The 20,348-nt window shown below is 37.4% G+C and overlaps 1 protein-coding gene across 1 annotated transcript; it reads right to left on the bottom strand.

Annotated features, from left to right (window-relative positions):
* Positions 1-12,227: 12,227 nt before the first annotated feature.
* On the bottom strand, positions 12,228-12,746 carry LOC142167125 (uncharacterized). The gene is made up of 2 exons (XM_075227281.1): positions 12,635-12,746; positions 12,228-12,493 (listed from the first exon to the last, which is right to left on the bottom strand). The coding sequence occupies exons 1-2, from the start codon at positions 12,744-12,746 to the stop codon at positions 12,228-12,230; spliced, it is 378 nt and encodes a 125-aa protein (XP_075083382.1).
* Between the last annotated feature and the right edge of the window lie 7,602 nt (positions 12,747-20,348).

The following is a 20,348-nucleotide window of genomic DNA, read 5'->3' as shown; positions in this document are numbered from 1 at the left end:
GCATGAAAAAATTGTATGATTTACAAGTAACGATTAATCGCATCTGGATAAGTAGGTTTCCCTTTGAACTTTTCGTAGTAAACTTATGTCGGATATACTCGGTCAATCGGTAGATTTGATATCTTTGAACCGTCGATCTTTGGTGTATACCTAGACAACCATAAGTCACACAATCAACCCTTAACCGTCTTTGGTTCTCATTGTTGTGTTCGTTTCAGTCATGAACACCGCCTGGTTTTATAAGTGCGTAGAGAACTGGCCTTACAAAGTTCTCCTTGAAGCGGCTAACACTTCACACTTACATAGGTGATTCCTAAACGTGTCATCCTGTAGATACACTATTTGATATACCCCGTATCAAATTTAGAAATCATTAAAAAGCCTTAATGCTTTATCCTTGGTACTGAACATTGTCTCATCACGAGAACGGACTAAAATTTTATTTGACAAAGTTGAACCGTCATTAATGACTTTGTTTGATCTCCTTGAACCTAGATCTTGGGATCTCCAGTCTTCTAGATAGAGTTACCGCCACAATGACTTGTTCTCGGCCATAGCCCCATTCCCCTTGATGATTTCTCAACTACCTCTCTAGTTAGGCCTTTTGTAAGTGGATCCGACACATTATCACTTGACTTTACATAGTCAATCGTGATAATTCCTCTAGAGAGTAATTGCCTAACGGTTTTATATCTTCGTCGTATTCATTATTTTGGCCTTGTTTTGTTGAATTTATGAAGTAAGGCAATAATAGCAAGGTTCTTCAAAAGCACAAAATCTTCTAAAATCATCATCAACACATGTCATGATTCTTTTTTAACTTTGTATTTGTGTGAAACATGTTACTTTTTACTTTACTCACTTCCAAGCCAATCAGTTAAGCTTTAGAACATGTAAATCAAAGACGGCATTATTATTAGTTATAACATCACTAATTAAATCAGTTTCTGAGGCTTCAATTATTGATACATGTCTAAGTTCTTTACTTTATTCGGCTCATTCTTATTATTCTTTTTACCACGAGATAGGTCATTAGCGGGCACGGAGAAGGAAAGGCCAAAGACTTAGCGGCTTCTAGAAGGTATACAATTTTTGTTTCTTTCCCACCCGATTTATTCAAATTCGCACCGTATAAGTTCATTATCGTGGTACTCCTTATCACGATATTTTTCATACCCAAACCCTCTAATTAAAGATGAGGGATCTTATCTATCCCACTAAAAATAAAATATAATTAATTAAGGTCTAAAGTTGTACACCTCAAGTCAAATCTTCATAATGTATTTTAACCTCTCACTTGTTAACTATTTATGACAATTTTTAACTTGTCCCCGTGATGTAATTTTCGATAAGCTTCATGTCTGCTCATAAGAATTTGATTCGAGAAAAATCTTTCGGCTAGAAAAAGCATATTTTTGGCGAAGCATTCATTCACTCACTCCAGTTTTTTCCGTAATTGAAGACAGGGCCGGCTTTGGGCATCTTGGGCCCCCAAAATTTGAAGGTACCGAATTTATTTTAAATTATTATTATTTTATTATTATTATTATATACTATATAATTTATATAAATAATTAGTTTTGAAAAAAGTATTACAGTATTTTTTTTTTGTTATACGATTGAGGTTATTTTATACCAATAAATTTATAAATTATGATAATTTTCTCCCCTTATTAACTAGTATATTTGCTTTACTCTTCAATTTTAATTTTATCCTTTTTATATAGGAATTAAGTTATATATATCGACAAACATAATGAATTTCTTTTACAATGTTCTCTGAAACTGCATGAACACAAAAACATTCATGCACCGGTTTTCTTTTAGTGTAATTCGACATATTATATTAGGTTACGTTATTTACAATTTATTTTAGATATTCACCAATAACTGCTACTTAATAGAATGAACTACAATTATTGTTTAAATTGATCAGAAGAAGTAAATATTTTTGATATCGTCAATGCTCAAAACTTAAGCTATTACGTTATGTACGTTTATTTCTTTTTCTTGTTTGTGATGATAGCCAAATTAAAATTTTCACTTTGAGTTCTCGACCTCAACATCCGATAGTCCATCACTTTATTTTTTGTGCTCTTCTTCCTCTTTTTTTTTTTTTGAAATTTGCTTTTTTTATCTTAAATGATTAATTTATTATTTTAAAAGCAAATTTTATTATTAATTTAAAATATTTTATAAAATAAATTTAAGAGACTCTTAATATGATTTCGTCTTAAGCCACGAGATCTATTGAGCCGCATGATCGGAGATGAGGACATTCTAAACTTTTGAAGAAGGCTTTTTAAAGCTTTATGAAGCATCGTATCGTGGATTGGTTTTATATATACTTGCTTTGTCTTATTATTTGTATGACTTCTTTTTTCCCTTCTCCCCAGCCGAAAACATGATTTTAACACAATATTTAATAGTATTATTTTAGTTTCCATTAAGATGATATATATCGTTTTGTTTTTTGGTGATCAGGAGTCATTACCAATAGGTTAGGCCCAAATCCCAATTCACTAAATTATGCCACTTTAATATGTTTCATAATCTTATTCTAGAGTCTAGACTATGCAATTGTGTAAGCATTTAAGAGGTGCGGACGTGGTTATGTACATCCCATCCTCCTTTTGAATAGTACTCTTGTTATATATGACAGTGCATTTTATTACAAAAATAATGAGTTTCCTTGTGATTCTTTATTCTTGCAAGAATAATTTAGGGATTTCTTAATCAGTTTGGAAATATACAGTACTCCTAGCATATATTTTTTTGTTGTGGTAACTCTGGAGGTGGTGGTTTTGATTCTCACATGTTTATTATTCCCCTCTCCCTACAATAGACTTTCCTATCAGAAAAAAAAAGAAAAGTTAACTAATAAGAAGATCTCTCTTAAATAGGCAAAGGTAGTTGTAATTACATGATGTGGGCTGAGTTTTCCACTTAACCTATTTTCTAAATGACATTCTCTACTTGCCAATGATGTGAAAAACAAAAAACGATTAAGAAGAAAGAAAAACATGATATTGGTAGCTTACATTTGATTTGCACAATGATTTTTTTTATATGGTTTAACTATTCGTAGTGTAGTGAAAAATGCCAATTAAATTAAAGAAGCATATAATTTTTATACCAGAAATTTCTCCATTCGCGAGTCCGTAGCCTCTAAATAAGGGTAGAAATATATCTCACACCGATCTACATTACATAGTTTTGTGGTATTTGCACCATGAATCACCATTAGTTTAGCGTTAGGTTAGCGTACAATATACTCCTTGAATATGATCACTTTTGGAAGAATTCCTAATCTTTCAAACTTGAGAAATTCCCAATTTGAGTCTTTACAAATATAAAAATTAAACTCACTGGTTATCTATTTTCTAAGTGGATAATATGATTCATATCCATATTTGACCCGTTTTAAAAAAAGTTCATTATCCAACCCATTATTTAATGAATAATATAGGTGAATAACTATTTTCTTTTATCTATTTTGCCACCACTATTTCTAAATAAAACTGGAACATTATACTTTTTATGTATAAGAAACTTCTATGAATAAAGGTTATTGGTTGTTAACTAACACCAGTGTTTTAAAAGGCGTTTTCGGGGCGAGGCGCACCAAAAACGCCCAGCAATTCGGGGCGTACGCCCGGGCGTTCAAGGGTGTTTTTAGTGAGGCGTAAGCCCTAGAGACTTTTTCAAATTAAAACAAATTTTGTTGAATAAGTCTTTCATATAATACCCAAATCTCAAAAGTCAGCTTGGTAATTACTCAAAAGTTTTAAAAAAGGAATTGAAATGTATTAAATTTAAAAGTCAAGACCTTTTTTATTGATTGAAGCCCTAATTCATGATCTTTCCCAATTCTTTATCTTGTCCTCTAGTCTGCTAATATCTCCCAAAAGCTACCAATATTCAATTTTTCTTTTACAAATACAAAGAAAACTCCATTCTCCTTCATAGCAGCAAGTTCAAAGTTCAAATTGCAGGTTAGTCATCCTTTTTATTCCTCCATGTAAAAAAATTGTATTCTTTTAGACTCAAGTTACTTGTACTTATAAGTAGTGTATAATAGATTATTTTGACTAGTTTTTTGTAGGGATGGAGCGCGCGCGCGCGCGCACACACACACACACATATTCCCCACATATTTATAGTTTTCTTTAATTTTTATGTAATTTTACATGTTTATAATTATTCACTGTAATTATATTATTTTATAAAAAATTAAAAATTAAATATCTATGGTACTTATGCCTCACTGAAGCATATTTAAAACGTTTCGCCTTATGCCCACGCCTTTTAAAACACTGACTAACACTTTGAAAGTTGAGAAATTCAACATGTTTTGTTTTGTTTAAAAAGCTCCCTTCTAGAATTATTCCTTAGATCCATGTGTACCACGAATAGACTTGGTATTAATGGAATTAATTGTCAAATGATTCCAACGACTTATTCACTATATTGGCCAACTTGAGATAAGAGTCACATGGAGCTACACCGAACTAGAATTTAATTTAAATAGAAGTTTCTTGGAAAGAAATAATTGTCGAGAAGAATTATAGCTTAATGATTAATTCATTAAGCATCTACACTAGTACTACTACTTAAAGATACTGTACTTAAAATAGTGGCAAAAGCATAATCATTTATGGCGCGTTTTGGTAACTTATTACTAGTAGAGTGGTTATATAATTATGAGATGGTCTTGATATCGTTATTTTTGAATATTTCAAGTCGTATAAATAATCATGATGAAACTAGTTGCAGGAAAGAACTATTATACTTTACTTCTTATAATATGAAGAATCTTATGCTTGTCTCCATTTCCCATTACTTTAAATTACTGTGGCATAGCAATGTCTTTCAAACAAAAAAGTAGTAAGAAACTAAAAAAGTTGACCTTCTGATTATCTTAATTGATTTTAACGTAATTTACATAATTTAGATTAAGAAGAAAAGCATTCGTATGTTAGGACTAATGGTGGATAAAAAAATAATTATACCTCCATATTATCCACTAAAAAATAGGTTGAATAATAAACTTTTTAAAAATGGGTCAAATATGGATAAGATCCTTATTATCCATTTAAAAAATGAATAACCAATGAGTTTAACATTTATATTTGTAAAAACTCAAATTCGGGGTTCCTCAAGTTTTAGAGACTAGGAGTTCTCCCAAAAGTGATCATATTCAAGAAACCATGGATAATATGAATATCCATATTATCTACCGATTAATCCCTTTTCTATCCGTATCAAATATATGAGTCGAGTAAAATATTTTATCTATTTTTGCATTATCTATTTTCGACCTGCTCATATCCGACCTGACACATTTATTTGCCACTCCAAGTCAGGACGTCTTGTGTGTATTCAGGTTGTTCTTCCTATCAATGGAAGTCGTAAGATGATTCTCTAAAAACAATTTGGAAAAAAAAGAGTAATATTAATGTTGCGCGTGAGCATAATAACGTAGGTACACAATGTTAGAAAAGAAATTGATAATATTGACCAAGAATAATAAGAGAATAGAAATAACTTATCGAATAAATACTGTGTCGTGGCAAACCACTGCCTTGAAAGCGATTTCAGTCTGACTGGGTGCAAATCATTAAGACCGGTCGCTTCCCAAAGTTCCACAGTACTCCCAAACACGTACACTCATGGCTGGAAGTTTGGAGTTTGTAAAAAAAGATTTACCCAGGAAAATAGGAAGAAGAATAGTCTTTTGAGAGGATAAGAGAATACATGTTTTGGTGGTTAATTAGCTCACAAATTATGATACTTATATAGGCAAATCATCTATGTTTTCTTCCATCAGAAAATGTAAGAAGCCAAATAGGAGTTAATGTTATGTAACATTATTCTTGGTTTAATGGCAAAATTGTCATAAAGACAGTAACTTCAAACCTTCTTAAAAGTTTGTATCTTTTCACAAATGAAGTCACAAAAATTAAGGAACCGTCGTATGAATGAATATGAACTATTTCTAAAGTAGTAACTTTATTCTCCCACTCTGCATATACATAAAATCTAGAAATGTTACAAAATATTAATGGTGTAGAGGTATGAGAATTAACCACAAATTAATTCTAGATTAGAAGTGTTCTTTATCCTTTACATTATCAAATTAGAGTATAATGCCTAAAGAGAAATAATACCAACAAATCCCCACTGATAAAAAGATAAAGAATAAGAATAGTTTTCGGGTAAAAGGAAGGAACATGTACTTAAGTGTCAATATCTTTCGATTTAAATTGTCACGTAGTAAAATGAGGCAACGACTAATATCCATAAAGTGAAGTACTCTTGAACTGAATGGACAAGAGTTGAGACCCCCACAACACATACTATATCCTTAATTTTATGAAAACTCCGCAATACTAATAAAGTACGTATGGTCATGCACATACCTTGGGTCTCACGAGTGCTCTAGAAAGACATCACAAGTCTTTCATAAAAGGCGACCGCACCTTAACACTCACGTAAGTGATTCCACCATGTCTAATGCGGATGACTTTTTTTTTCCATTGTACACACTTTTCTTGCCAGTTGCCGCTTGTGAGTCAAAATGTAATGAAATGGGTGAAGTTTGTCTTCCCTATAAAGGCAAATCTGTCAATAATTTTCTTAGCCATTCAGCTTTTTGCCCTATTAACTCAAGAGCAATAAATTTCAATTTGTAACGACCCGACCGGTCATTTTGAGCATTTGCACTTCGCTCGTTAGTTTGGGGGTATGAGTAGCTCCGTATGATGTATTATGACTGGTGTGTATCGTCGTTTTAAGTTTTCAGATGATTCGGAGTTTGATTTGGAAGAATGAATTTCATCGTTGAAGCTTTAAGTTGGAAGAGTTGACCAAGTTTGACTTTTGTGAATTAGACCCCGGAACGGAGTTTTGATGGTTCCGTTAGGTCCGGATGGTGATTTTGGACTCGGGCGTATGCCCGGATTTGCATTTAGATGTTCCACGAAGGATTCGACACTAATTGGCGGAAGTTAAAAATTTAAAGGTTTGAAAAGTTCATAAGTTTGACCGGAAGTTGACTTTGTGGATATCAGATTCAGATTGTGGTTCTGAGAATTATAATAGCTTCGTTACGCCATTTGGGACTTGTATGCAAAATTTGAGTTCACTCCGAGTTGATTTGTTATGTTTCGACGCGAGTTTTGGAAGTTGAAAGTTCAAAGTTCATTTAAGTTTGATTTGAGGTGCGATTCATCATTTTGATATTTTTATGAGTAATTTGAGGCCTCGAGTAGGTCTGTGTTATGTCATAAAACTTGTTGGTATATTCGGACGGGGTCCCGAGGGGCTCGGGTGAGTTTCAGACGTGGTTCGGATCATTTTTCATCTTGTTGCATTGTTGAAGATTTGCTAGTACTGGTGTGATGCATCTGCGGAGTCTTGGTCGCAGAAGCGACTTTGCAGTTGCGAGCTATCCATCACATAAGTGAGAAGAGGTTGGGTGAGGAAGATCGCAGAAGCGGAGAATTTGGCGCATATGCGAGGGCGTATGTGCGACGAATTGGAACGCAGGTGCGAAGGGGTTCGCAAAAGCGGAGTCTTTCTACCGCAGGTGCGAGGGGTGATGGGTCAAGCTGCTTTCACATAAGCGAAGCATTTTACCGCAGAAGCAGGGGTGGCAGATGGGACAGTGTGACCGCATATGCAGAATTTCTTGGCAGAAGCTATAAAATCGAGGTTTTTGGTCCTTTTATCATATTTTGAGATTTGGGGATCGGGGTGAAGCGATTTGGGAGGCAAATTTCATCACAAAAATTGGAGTGACTGTTTTATACTCGGTTTTGATTATATTTTGTGATTCTATCTTCATTTTTGGTAATTGAATTATGAATTTTAAAGAGAAATTGGGGGTTTTAGCCTAAAGTTTCATATAATGAGTTTTTGAGTTTTGAACATCGATTCGGAATCGAATTTGGGTGAAACTAGTATGGTTTGACTTGTAATTGAATGAGTTGTCTTATTTTATAAGTTTCATCGAGTTCTGAGGTGCGGGGTCCTGGTTGGACTTTTGGTTGATTTTGGGATTTTTGTTTTAGGCAAATTCCACTAGGCGTTGCGCCTAAGGAGGTGGACATGAACCTTACCTCCAAAAATATGACGGATATACACTTGGTCATCCAAGCATGACGTCCAAGTGAATCCTGAATTTTGATGAGTTAGATCTCTGATGATGTACCAATTGTCTATTCTTAAGTGATAGACAATTTTGTATACAAAAACAATGTTAAATGAGTCTAGGTTAACTATACAAAAATGCACAAATGATCCTAAATCAACTAAACAGATGAGTAGGAAGGTCATCTTCCATATATAACAAGACCTACATCTAGACTAAATGTAGATTCTTCCTATGGAATATGGCAAAAAACAGACGAGTGCTTTTGATAGCTATCTTCAACTTGGCTTTGACATTGATGCCAAAGAAAGCCAAGTTGATGATAGATATCAAAATGACCCATGTAACTGGGCAGAACTGTTGTTGCTGTATGATGTTTTCGACAGAAGAGAATGAGCAGATTCCTGCTTCTTTCATCCAGAATACTTTGGAGCAGGCAGGTTAACTGGTGACCTGGAGTATGGACTTTCATACGCAACATCCTTCCTGAATCTGCTACTGCATTCTGTAAACTTTTGCTTCTGTGAGTTGATAGAGTGCAGGATAACTAGGTTTGGGCCCCTAGGTGTGTCCAGTTGAGTGCCTGCAGAGGAAGCAGGTTGGTGCTTATGTCTAAAAGTATCCATTTGAGCAGGAACTTTCTGCTGATGCGTTGAAGAATAAGGTGTTTGATGTTGGTGTTTAGGTGTTGAGGTCCTGGTTTGTGTAGTAGTGTCTTTTTAAGAGCTGCATGTTGGTGTATCAAGCTATGTAGGTTGGTTGAAAAACCTGAGGATTCTCTAAGGGATGTTGCCAGAAATGTTTGTCTGTTGTGACACATTTACAGAGTTCTTGTGATAGACCCAAGAGGTGATTGGTACACTTGCAAGAGATTGAGTATCTAAGATGCTAATACCACACTTTGCAAGTGCATCAATAATTTGAATCTGTCTCTTGTACATGCAAAAAGCAACAAACAAGTTAGAACTAAAGGGTGCTTGGGTTGGTCAGTGTTCATCTTTGGGGAGTTGCAGGCATTGACAACAGTGAGTTGCAAGTCTTGTGAGTTGCTGCTCTTTGAATACTGAATGGATGTGATGATATATGTGCCCAGGTTCTTGTGGTTTCTGGGGGTAGATTTGTTCTAGAGGTACCAGTTGCTCGGGTGGATTTCAGGAAGCTGGTGTTGATGAGTTACTGTGAATCCTTCAGGTAGGTATTGGAGCTAATTATGCTTAATATTGTAGTTGCTACTAGCTTTAGTCAATTGATACACCCTCAATAGGATGAGCACTATAAGTACTAATACCACACATTGTGGGTATGTCAATTGTTTTAAACTATAGGTACCTGCAAAAGTGAAACCATAGTTAGAGAAAAACAGGACATTTTTGTCAGATGGGTGGGCATCCAGGTTCTTGTGTTTACTGGTCCCTGAAGAAATGCTGGTATGGTGGTGGTGTTTTGGTTTTTGGAAACATTGAAGGTGATTTAGATTGCTGGATGGTAGTAGCTTTGTGATGATGGTGTGGTGTATAACTGAATTCCTGGTTGTTTGGTGTGGGCCTGAGTTGCAGATATATATGATGAGGTTGTTTGTGGTGTTACTATTTATGTTTCTTCTGATAGAGGCTAGGGAAGGTGTATGTGTGTGTGTCCTTAAGAGTTGGTGCTTTTGTTTGTGTTGGTGCTGTTTTGGAATCCAAGTGCAGCCATAGAGATGGCACCATATGCCTGCTCCAATCCTCTGATTGATTTCCAGTAGAATGAACTCCAAAGGTGTTGATACCACACACTGAAAAGGAAGCATTAGACATGGCAGGATATCAGTGGATTCACTTGCAAAAAGGAAAAAAACTATTAGATGAAAACATAGTGTCATAGCCCTTTTCCTGAAAAGTTTGAGCAAGTTGGTATGATTGAAATTTCTGCCATAGAACTTTGGTGTTTGGACTGTATGGTCTGCTCCCAGGTATTTCCGATGTTCAACCATATCCATTAGAATTGGAGGTGGAAGTGTGATTTGATAAAGGCTAAAGTTTGCTTGTTTTCTTATGTCTGAAAGCTGGGGTGTTCATTTGGTCAAGTCTGATTCGACCTCTGATTTGCCTGGGAAGGTCAAGAATGTTCTCAAAACGGGTGATTTGAGGGAGAGATCATGGCTGAGCTTAGTTAAAGAATCAGCAGGAAAATTAGCTTCCCAATAAACATGAGAGCATTTGAATTTATGACACTGGGAGCTGAGGTCAATCCGCTTCTGCAGCTGCATCTCTATACTCCAAGGAGGCTCGGATTCATGGTTGATCCAATGAACAAGTAGTGCCGAGTCAGCTTCTAAATGCACTTTGAAGTGGCAGTTCTCTAGGAACCACTTCATGCCAATAATAGCTGCTTCAATTTCTACCATGTTATTGGTTCCTTCTCCAAGTGGACTTGCTATGGCATGGATAAATCTCCCTAGATGATTTTTAATAATTTCTCCTACACCAATTTTGCCTGGATTGCAGAGGGCACTGTCCATCTTGAGAAATCCATCCTCAGGTTTGTGCCAAGTCACATGTGATGTGCATATATGATGTTGCATTGTTTCAACTGTAGAGTAAAGTTCATTCCAATGAAGAGGCCATTAAAAGGAAGGATAAGTGGCTCTGAGGAGAAGGTTGATGTCAGAGTTGATGGAGAATAGAACTCTGATCATAGATGATTGCATGGAGCCATATTTAGCACCGCATCTGTTTTTTCAAAGGTTCCAGCAAATGATAATTGGGAGTGTATCTAGGAGAAGTTTAGGTGCATCATTCCTGCTTTTCTACATCCACCATTTCATCAAAATCAATCTAAGAGGCATGGCTTAGAAAGGAAAGCTAGTTGGACCTGAGAATTGCCTCCATATTGCCTTAGCAAAGTGGCCCAAACTGAAAATGTGATCTACTGATTCAGCTTGAGGTTTGATACAGCACACACATCTAGTGACAGTAGGTTGACCAAAGGAAATGACCCTATCATCAGTGGGCAATTTGTTTCTGAGGGCTCTCCAGATGCAAAAGGACCATTTAAATGGGATTCTCTTATACCATGTCATCTTGTTGGTGAAGAAGATCTATTTCTTCTTTCTAACTGTTTCCCATGCTAATGCACAAGTGAATTTACCAGAGGTAGTTGGTACCCATATAGGTTTATCAGGGGTGTGAGGACAAAAATGGATTGGGATCTGAATGATATCAGGAATTTTGTGGATTGGGGCTTGCTTGTGGAGCTTCTGAAGATCCCAATTTCGAGAATCCCAGAATTAAGAGACAGTGATATTGCCTGGCCTTCCTTCCTTCACCATTGTTTGAATTCCATAGCCTTACAAACATCAGCCACAGTTCTAAAACCAACACCCCCTTCCTCTTGTAGATATTATAGCTTCTCCCAGGAAGCCTAATGGTATTTGTTTTCATCCTTCTCTATGCCCCAGAAAAAATTAGCAGCCAGTTTTTCCAACTGTTTCATGACAGTTTTAGGTGGTGAAACAGCTGATAGCGGGTGAATGAGGAGGGATTACAACCCATATTTGATCAAAGTAGCTCTTCCTCCATAAGAAATCATTATGTTATGCCATCACCTGATTCTGCTAGCTATTTTGGATATCAATCCATTGAAGTGTAGAATTCTTTTTCTTCCAATATAGAAGGGGCAACCAAGGTATGTGATTGGTGATTATTTCCTAGTAAAACTAGTGATTTGAGAGATCGTAGAAGCATTGTAATGGAAACACACAAGTGGGAGTCATGAAATGGCTCTTAGCCTTGTTTATCAACTGGCCAGAAGTAGTCTCATAATCCCCTAAAATTCTCATAATCTTCTGTAAGGACACCCTACTGCCTGATGTGAATATGATAATATCATCTGTAAAGCTCAAATGGTTGACTTGAGGACCCATTTTTTCCATGTAAAAACCATTGAAGAACTGGTCATTGTTGAGGGTATTGAGCATTTTGGAGAGTAGTTCTGCCCCAATGATGAAGAGGGTTGGTACTAAGGGATCTCCCTGTTTTATACCCCTAGTGGATTTGAAAAAACCATGTCTGGTTCCATTTACCACTATAGATTACCAGTTATTGGACATGGTTCTCTGGATAATGTAAATAATCATCTCATTGAACCCCATTCTTCTAAGCATGATGCATGTAAAACTCCAAGACACTCTATCATAGGCCTTTGCCATATCAAGCTTGATAACAACATTGGCCCCAATGTTTGGTTTCTTAATGACTTGGACAATCTCCTGATCCAGCATGATATTCAGAGATACTTCTTCCTCTGACAAAATCGGCCTGGTTGGCAGAGATGATGTTTGGGAGGATTGGTGCAAGCCTGGAATAAATTAGCTTGAAATGACCTTGTTAATGAAGTTGCTTAGGCTAATAGGTCTGAATTGAGTGAAAGAGTTAGGAAATTTAACTTTTTGAAGAAGAACCAAGCATGCATTTGTCATATATCTAGGCATGTCACTACCTCCAAAGAAGTCAAGAACCATATTGAGCAAAGCATTTTTTATAATATCCCAGCAGGCTTGGTAGAATTTTCCATTCATTCCATCTGGTCCAGTTGCGCTGTTTGGATTCATGGAGAAAATAACTTCCTTTAATTCACTTTAAGTAGGATCCTTGATTAGATTTGTTTTGTCTTCTGGAGTGATCATAGTAGGGATACAAGAGAGAAGATCTTCTCTAATGAGGCCCCCTTGTTTAGTAAAATGATTTTCAAAGTAGTTGCAAGCAGCTTCACCTATTGCTTCATCACCCTGGATCCAATCCCCATCTCCATCCTTGATTTTGTGAATATAAAGCTTTCTTCTTCTACCCCTTATCAAGCTATGAAAATACTTGGAATTCGCATCACCATCCTTGAACCATTGCAACTCAGTTTTTTTATTTCAGAACTTCTTCTTCTAATTTCAAGTGTCTGGTGTATTGAGCTTGTAGATCATGCAAATTCTGCCTGTCACCAGGATCATTTGACGCTGCCCATTTTTATTCTGCTTCTTTGACCTTTTGCTCAAATTCTTTGGATTTTTGAAAGATGTCACCATATTGATGCCTGGACCATTTGCTCAAAGCACTAGAAAGAGCCTTGATCTTTTGGTGAAATATCCACATAGCACTTCCATTAATAGGATCATTCCACACATCCTTAACTAGAGGCATAAAGGATTCATTCTTCATCCAACAGTTGAGGAATCTAAAGTAGTTGCAGGAAAGGAGCTTAGTCAATTGTCATTTACTCAACCTCTATCCAATCGTTTCCAAACAATAGAGTATGGACCCCTTCCATTAGACCAAGTGTATCTAGGTCCATAGAATCCCAGGTCAGTCAGTCCACAGTCCTCAATCGTGCTTAGAAAGTCAATGCTTTTGTTCATCTGGTAGGGAATTCCCCCAATCTTTTCCCCAATGGAAGCAATTACATTGAAGTCCCCAATTACACACCAAGGAATATTGCATATGATAGACCTATGTCTCAGATTCTCCCAGAGTGAAGCTCTCAATGCTGGTTTGCATTTGGCATAGATGACTGCAAGCTAAATAATTTTACCAAGTTCAACATGCTTCAGTTCCATGGTCATCTGATGTTCATCCTGATCCAGAAGAGTGCCAGTGAAGTCTTGATCCCAGAAGAGCCAAATTTTGTTATTGAAATTAGCAACAACTTGGTTCATAGAGAGCTGAATTCTGAAGTAATCATAAATCAAGGTGAGGGTTGTCCCAGAATGTTTCCAACAAAGCAATGAAGGAAAGTTTATGGATTTGTTTGAGTGTTTTGAGTCTCTCAATAGCTCCAGAGGTTCTGATACATCTAACATTCCAAGTGATTGCACTAATCATTTAGGAATGGTGGGGTTTCTTGAGTTTGGTAGATTACTGCTGCTTGAGGCAGCTTTGCTTATGGTAAGTCTGGGTGAAGGTCTCATTCTAGAAAGATTCTCATGAGTGAGTGTGGCATTGTCCTATTCAAAAGCACCATTAACTACTGCCAATAGGAGGTCACAATGCTGATTTTCATCAATACCATCACTGAACCCATCATCCTTTTCTGAAGCCCTAGTTAGCTCATCCTCAGACTGTATAGGTATGTACTCATCATCTTCCTGACCCGAAGGTGAATGTTTGTTGAAAGAGATCATCAGAGCAGACTGAATCCCTGAGTCTGGTTCAGGATTTTTTTGTAGGTGTGTTTGTGCTGGGAAGCTTATCTTTGTCAGAATGTGCCACTGCCATGTGAGTGTCATATCCATTACCAAGTTGACAATTCTCCTCATGGTTTGGAGGATGCCTTGTCATTGAGGATGATGTCTGAAAGTAGATCTCAGGAGCCTTATCAGGAGGTTCCTCTGATTGTTCAACTATACTGATACCTGTATTTTTCCTTTGGAGATCTCTTCTCTTTTTCTGACTTCTTTTATTCTTCTGTATTGTAGGTTAAATGTGAGCATCAGAAACATCATAACATTTGCCTTTGGCCATTATTTTTACTGCAAGTTGTTCTTCTTCACAGTGATCATCATCATAATGCCCATCAGGATCATGAACTTTATTTGATTGTGTACCAATGGTAACAGGGGTTTTAGAGTCATTCCTATGGTCAATCAAATATACTAAAGAACACTCATGCAAAACATGAGAAATACCCACTTCTTTTGGATCCCCATCTTATATGGTTAAGGTTGTCTCCTGACAATTCTCCTTTCCTCCAATAACTTCAGCAGTATTCACAGAGTCAATATTAACAAGGGAAAGGGAAGAGAGAGGATTCTGAGCCACAGAATCAACATCATTATCTAGGGCAACTTGAGGAAAGATTCGACCTTTATTGATTGGGTTTGTTTCATTTGGCAGTATTTGATGTATTTGAATTGCTTTGGGCTAGTTTCAAGTTGTTCGGAGGTCGGTACACACGAGATGGTATTTTTGGAGCATCGTTTGGCTTGCTCGTTATTGGATTTGGCTTGATCGAGGTAAGTAACACTTCTAAACTTGGTGCTGAGTGTATGAACCCCTGAATATACATGATATGTGTTTAGGTATTAAGGTGACACACATGCTAGGTGACGGGCATGTGGGCATGCACCGTGTGAATTATGACTCGGTTATTTCAGTGGTACTGTGTAGTTACCTAATCTTGTTTTATCCATGAGACTTCTACGTGTTAGAGTTATTGAGTTGTGATCCATGTTAGAAAATATGTTTAGGCTATATGCTGATTTTGTTGGGACCTACTGTAGTCATATCTACTGTGGAGTTATTTGCTTAAATTACATCTACATACTCAGTCATACTCATTTTCATGACATTGTGAGCCCGAAAGACTGAAAATATTGATGACTGAGTGAGGCAGAGGGCCTGTTTGTGAGTGATATTTATGAGAGCGGGCTGCACGCCGCAGCATGTTATTTTGATTTATGCCATGATTGGCTTATTATAGAACTTGGGCTGAAGGAGCTCCTTCGGAGTCTGCACATCCACAGTGGGCGCAGGTACCTATTGAGTGCGAGTGCCAAGCGATTGTGAGAATGGATTGACTGTAAGTACTGAGTGATTGGGAGAACCGAGTGACTGAGAAGACTGAGTGGATTGATACTCTCAGAGTATGTGTATGGTTATTCACTATGTTGTATTGCATTAGATATGCACACTTGATATACAAGCATAGAGATGCATTTTCCTCATGATGTACAGTATCACATCATTCATGACTCCTCAAACACATTGAGGATGGAGTGAGTGTGAGGACTGAGTGACTGTGAGGATTGGGTGATTGGGAGAACCGAGTGACTGGGAGGACTAAGTGGATTGATACTCTGAGAGTATGCATATGGTTATTCACTATGTTGTATTGCATTAGATATGCACACTTGACATACAGGCATAGAGATGCATTTTCCTCATATTGTACGGTATCACGTCATTCATGACTTCTCATACACATTGACATGTAGGCATAAAGATGTACGTTTATCATGCCATTTGGTAATGAAACATTTACTTGTTGAAAAGTTTTAGAAAGGAAATCACGGTTTTACAAACTAACTCATATTTTGGTGCTTTCGGCAAAAGATTTGGGTTTCACTATTTTATTTGAAAAACATGCCTATTTTCTCGTAGTTGTGAGCGAGTTGAGTATCATACCTCTTGGTTATTTTCTGGCACTATTGTTATTATGATTGTTATGAATTGATGTTGGTTATTAGAGTCGGACTCTGACCCTTGCCCCAGCTCGTCACTACTTTCAACCTAAGGTTAGGTTTGTTATTTCTGGAGTACATGGGGTCGGTTGTACTCATATTACACTTCTGCACCTTGCATGTAGATATTGGATGTTGATGTTGCTGCGTACAGCGGGAGCTGGATTTGAAGATATACCTACGTTCCAGTTATGTCTATCACTTTTCCTTGGTAGCATTATATTCGAATTCTGTTCATTTACATTTCAAATAGATTTGTACTACCATCCTTTGGAATTCTTTGTATAATATTTCTATTGTATTACCATTCCTTCTCTTAATAAATATCATTCAAACTAGTTTATTATTAACTGGCTTAGGATCTACAAGTCATGAGCAAGTGTCTAGTAGAGTCTTGCGGATCGGTATGATGATGTACATACCTATCTTCGAGAGGCTACAAGGTATTTAGGGTAAGATTCCCATCTTTCTTTTCTTATTGTGCGGTATTGATTCACCTTGAAGCGTAACTCTTTGAATTCCTTCCACGCATTCGTATGCGCATGTGAGCACTCGGTATCAACTGTGCATCGATGGCTTATGATTCCATGGATGAGGTGTGAGGTATGATTTCTATGTGCTGATGATGGGTCAGTTTAGAGGACTTGAGGCTGGGTTGTGGTTGTAGCTTGAGCACGGGGATTTCAGTTGTGTGAGCACGTGCCTTTGGACTTATATGTCCGGTAGCGTCCTTATGAGTGGAATTTATGGCTCGATGAGTGGTTGGATGGCTATATGATGAGTATGATGCGACTACGGGACGTGTTCAGATGGGTTGAATGTAACGAGAAGAGTTTGCTTGAGATGTAAAAAAAGACTATCGGGTGCTTGATTTCTGTCTTGATATGATGTATAGTCTCGAGTTATAAGTGTATTGAAGGATCTTTCATCTTGCTTAATTGTGGAACGAATTCGATTCTCATGTCTTATTGATGAGTTCAGAGTTAAGAAGATTGAGTGATTGCGTAGTAGTTATGGATGTGAAAGGGTATAGAGAGATGTCAGTTTGAGGCTAAGGGGGTGGGTTATCACCTGTGCGGTAATCTACGGATGTGTGATCCTTATAATGTTATATGGAGGCTTTTTTTGTACCAGTGGGTATAGGTATTGCAATTTGAGTTCAAATTAGTTGAGAAAGTTGGCCTGACCGTCACGAGGATGAATGCAAGAATTGCAGATGATTTGAGATATTAGATGGCTTGTGTTACACGAGCTTATGGAGGATTTTGTTGAATCTCGTTGTTGTATTGTGGCAGTAATGGGGTATAGGTATTGTGAGTTATTGAGTGTTTTGATCTATGGCTTTGAGCCAAGTGGGGGAGTCTTCTACCACCAATTTGATTGCATGGTTATGTGTTGTACTAGTTTCAATTTGAGGCATACTTGTGAATCGGATATGACTTGCAGAGATTAAGATCGAGGATGACGTGAGTAAAGGAATTTCTGGATACGGGTTATGTTACGCTTTATGGGTATATGGGAATCATGTAATGATTGAGTTGTTATTATGGAGATGTGGTGCACACAGTGTATGAATTTGCTCGGTTGCGTTAAGGCAAGATTACTTCTTTGAGTGTTGTCGTGCTAATGAAGCACAGGTCGTTCGGCCCGTTTGGGTGGTGCAGTTGATATTTTAGCAGAGTAGATGACTCTCGAGAAGAATCTAATGGATTCAAGAATTATATATAACAATTGAGAATTTATTTGGATTTGCATATGGCTAGACTCCGAGATTTGCGTCGGATGGTGTCGGGACTCGCGGTATTTTTGATCACTATGAATTCTACATTTCAGTATCAGGAAGGTAAAAGATATAGTTTCAGGTTCACATAAGGACTTTTCGGAGTGGATGTCTCGATTATGGTACTTTTGGGGTGATTGAGAAGCAATATAGCAGCTTATGGGCCTTAGGGCGGTGTGGTTTTATTCTAGGATCTCGTGGGGTGAGTTTTGTTTGAGGATCATGGTATTATGGCGAGGAGGAGTGTCAACATGAGGATAATTCGGAAGGAATTCAAACAAATAGTACAGCTTGGTAGTATGTTGGATCGGCAAGGTAATAGATATGATCAGTTCTTTTACTTATGATGTGGTGAGTCTCTACAGGTGTTTCGTGGTAATGCTTTTGGGTTTTGGCGACTTGCGTAGCTTGGTTATGTTCAAATGAATTCCGAAGAGTTCTTAATGGTTTCTACCACGGTTCGAGGTGTATATTTCCTACCGGCGTGAAGAACATATTACGTATTGTAATTTTCTCCTAAATGAGATCAAATGGAAGGTTTCTGACTAATCGGGTATGTATTCAGCTTGTGACTTAGAGTTGATTATTAGATTTTCGTACTTTTCATATGATGGAATGATAGATGCGGTGTGTTGTGTGAGATTGAGATTTGCATGTGCAAGGTCACGATTCATATTTGGAGAGAAGGCCATGAATTTTGGACAGCATGGACAGTTTTAGATATTTAGATGAATGTTATAACTACTTGTTAATTCCTGAGAAGGGTGCGCATTTCAGAAGGCATACTGTGTTGACTTACGGATGCTTCATTGGTATTGCGGTACTCGCCTGGCTGATCGACTACTGATGTTCAAATTTTGCTATGTGGCACGGAAGAATTATAGAAATATCTCTCGTGGGGACGATTGTTTGTGAGAGATGTGTTAATCTTTCACGTGGTGGAGTTGGGATCGGCTATGGTGATTTATGTATTCTATGGATTTGGAGACTGGGAGTTCTCGGAAACAGATTGTTTTGGGGTTGTAGACTGTGAAGATATGGCCAAAGTTAGCTATATGGTAACACGTACTATGGTTAGTCATGATGGACTTTTGGAAGGCTATTTATCCAATTGGGGACGACTGAAGTTGATTTGGGGGCTCATTGGTAGGCCTAAAGAGGATGTGTAATCTACACCAGGCCGGATTGGTTGACTCCGTACTGCTATAGTTGAGGGATGTGCCATTCGGTTAGAATTGATCTTAATTGTATCTGATATGTTCTATGAGTTACTCTTCTATGAAATGAGGGGCGGTGATTTGTTGGTTATACGCACACATGGTACGGTTCTGTTTGGGTCTTGTAGCAGAATTCGAGCGAAATGGTTATTGGGATGTGGAATGGTTGATTGCGTATCACGACCTAAACCGATGGGTCATGCCGAGTGCTCGAGTCCTACCTATCGAACACCCCTAAGTATGCGTCTAAGATATAACATGAATTAAGGGTTGGTCATGAATAACATCTGTCATTAAACTGTTGAATCACGTGAATAACATACGTGAGAAAAACATGTCCAAAAGACATATATACATATACATGCAGAATACGGTAGGGCGAGCCGACAAGGCCACATACTATCCAACTATACATGATTGTCTACAGACCTATAATAGAGTGTACAACTATATAAAGGATGGGACTGGGCCCCGTCGTACCGATATCTACATACAAAAATAGCGTACCAAAACTAATAATAGCTCCGGATCAAGTGGAGCACACCAACTCTCGCTGATCAAGGATCCTAAAAAAGGGGACCGTTGGCCTTTCTACCTGTACCTGCGGGCATGAAACGCAGTGTCCCCAGGCAAAAGGGACGTCAGTACAAATAATGTACTGAAAATGTAATGTCATGAAAATCAATACATAAAAGACATAAATGAAATATGGAGAAAAGGAATCCGCCCGTAAGTCTAAATAACTTTGTGAATCCTGAAATATTTATAAAGTCATGCATATACGTATAAATGTCATATCATGCATAGGTATATGTGTACATAACATCATCCAGCCTCTGAGTACATCCCATCATATCATCTCGGCCTCTGTGGGCAAAATCATCATGTATACCAACTGATCAGGTGGTGGTGCATATATAACGCCGTAACCTTTTCCCATATCCCATAGACGTATAATATACGCGTATATAATGCCATCTGGTCATGGGT

This window comes from Nicotiana tabacum, chromosome 12 (assembly GCF_000715075.1).
Source record: "Nicotiana tabacum cultivar K326 chromosome 12, ASM71507v2, whole genome shotgun sequence".
Classification (NCBI taxonomy): Eukaryota; Viridiplantae; Streptophyta; class Magnoliopsida; order Solanales; family Solanaceae; genus Nicotiana; species Nicotiana tabacum.
The sequence above is the reverse complement of the archived record's forward strand: the minus strand, read 5'-3'. Positions and strand labels throughout refer to the sequence as shown.

Excerpts from the sequence above, each read along its gene's own strand:
- LOC142167125 (XM_075227281.1), bottom strand. The coding sequence starts at position 12,746 with ATGAATCCAAACAGCGCAACTGGACCAGATGGAATGAATGGAAAATTC. Across the intron at positions 12,494-12,634 it reads GGTTCTTGACTTCTTTGGAG|GCTTGCACCAATCCTCCCAA; the intron begins GTAGTGACATGC and ends AATTTATTCCAG.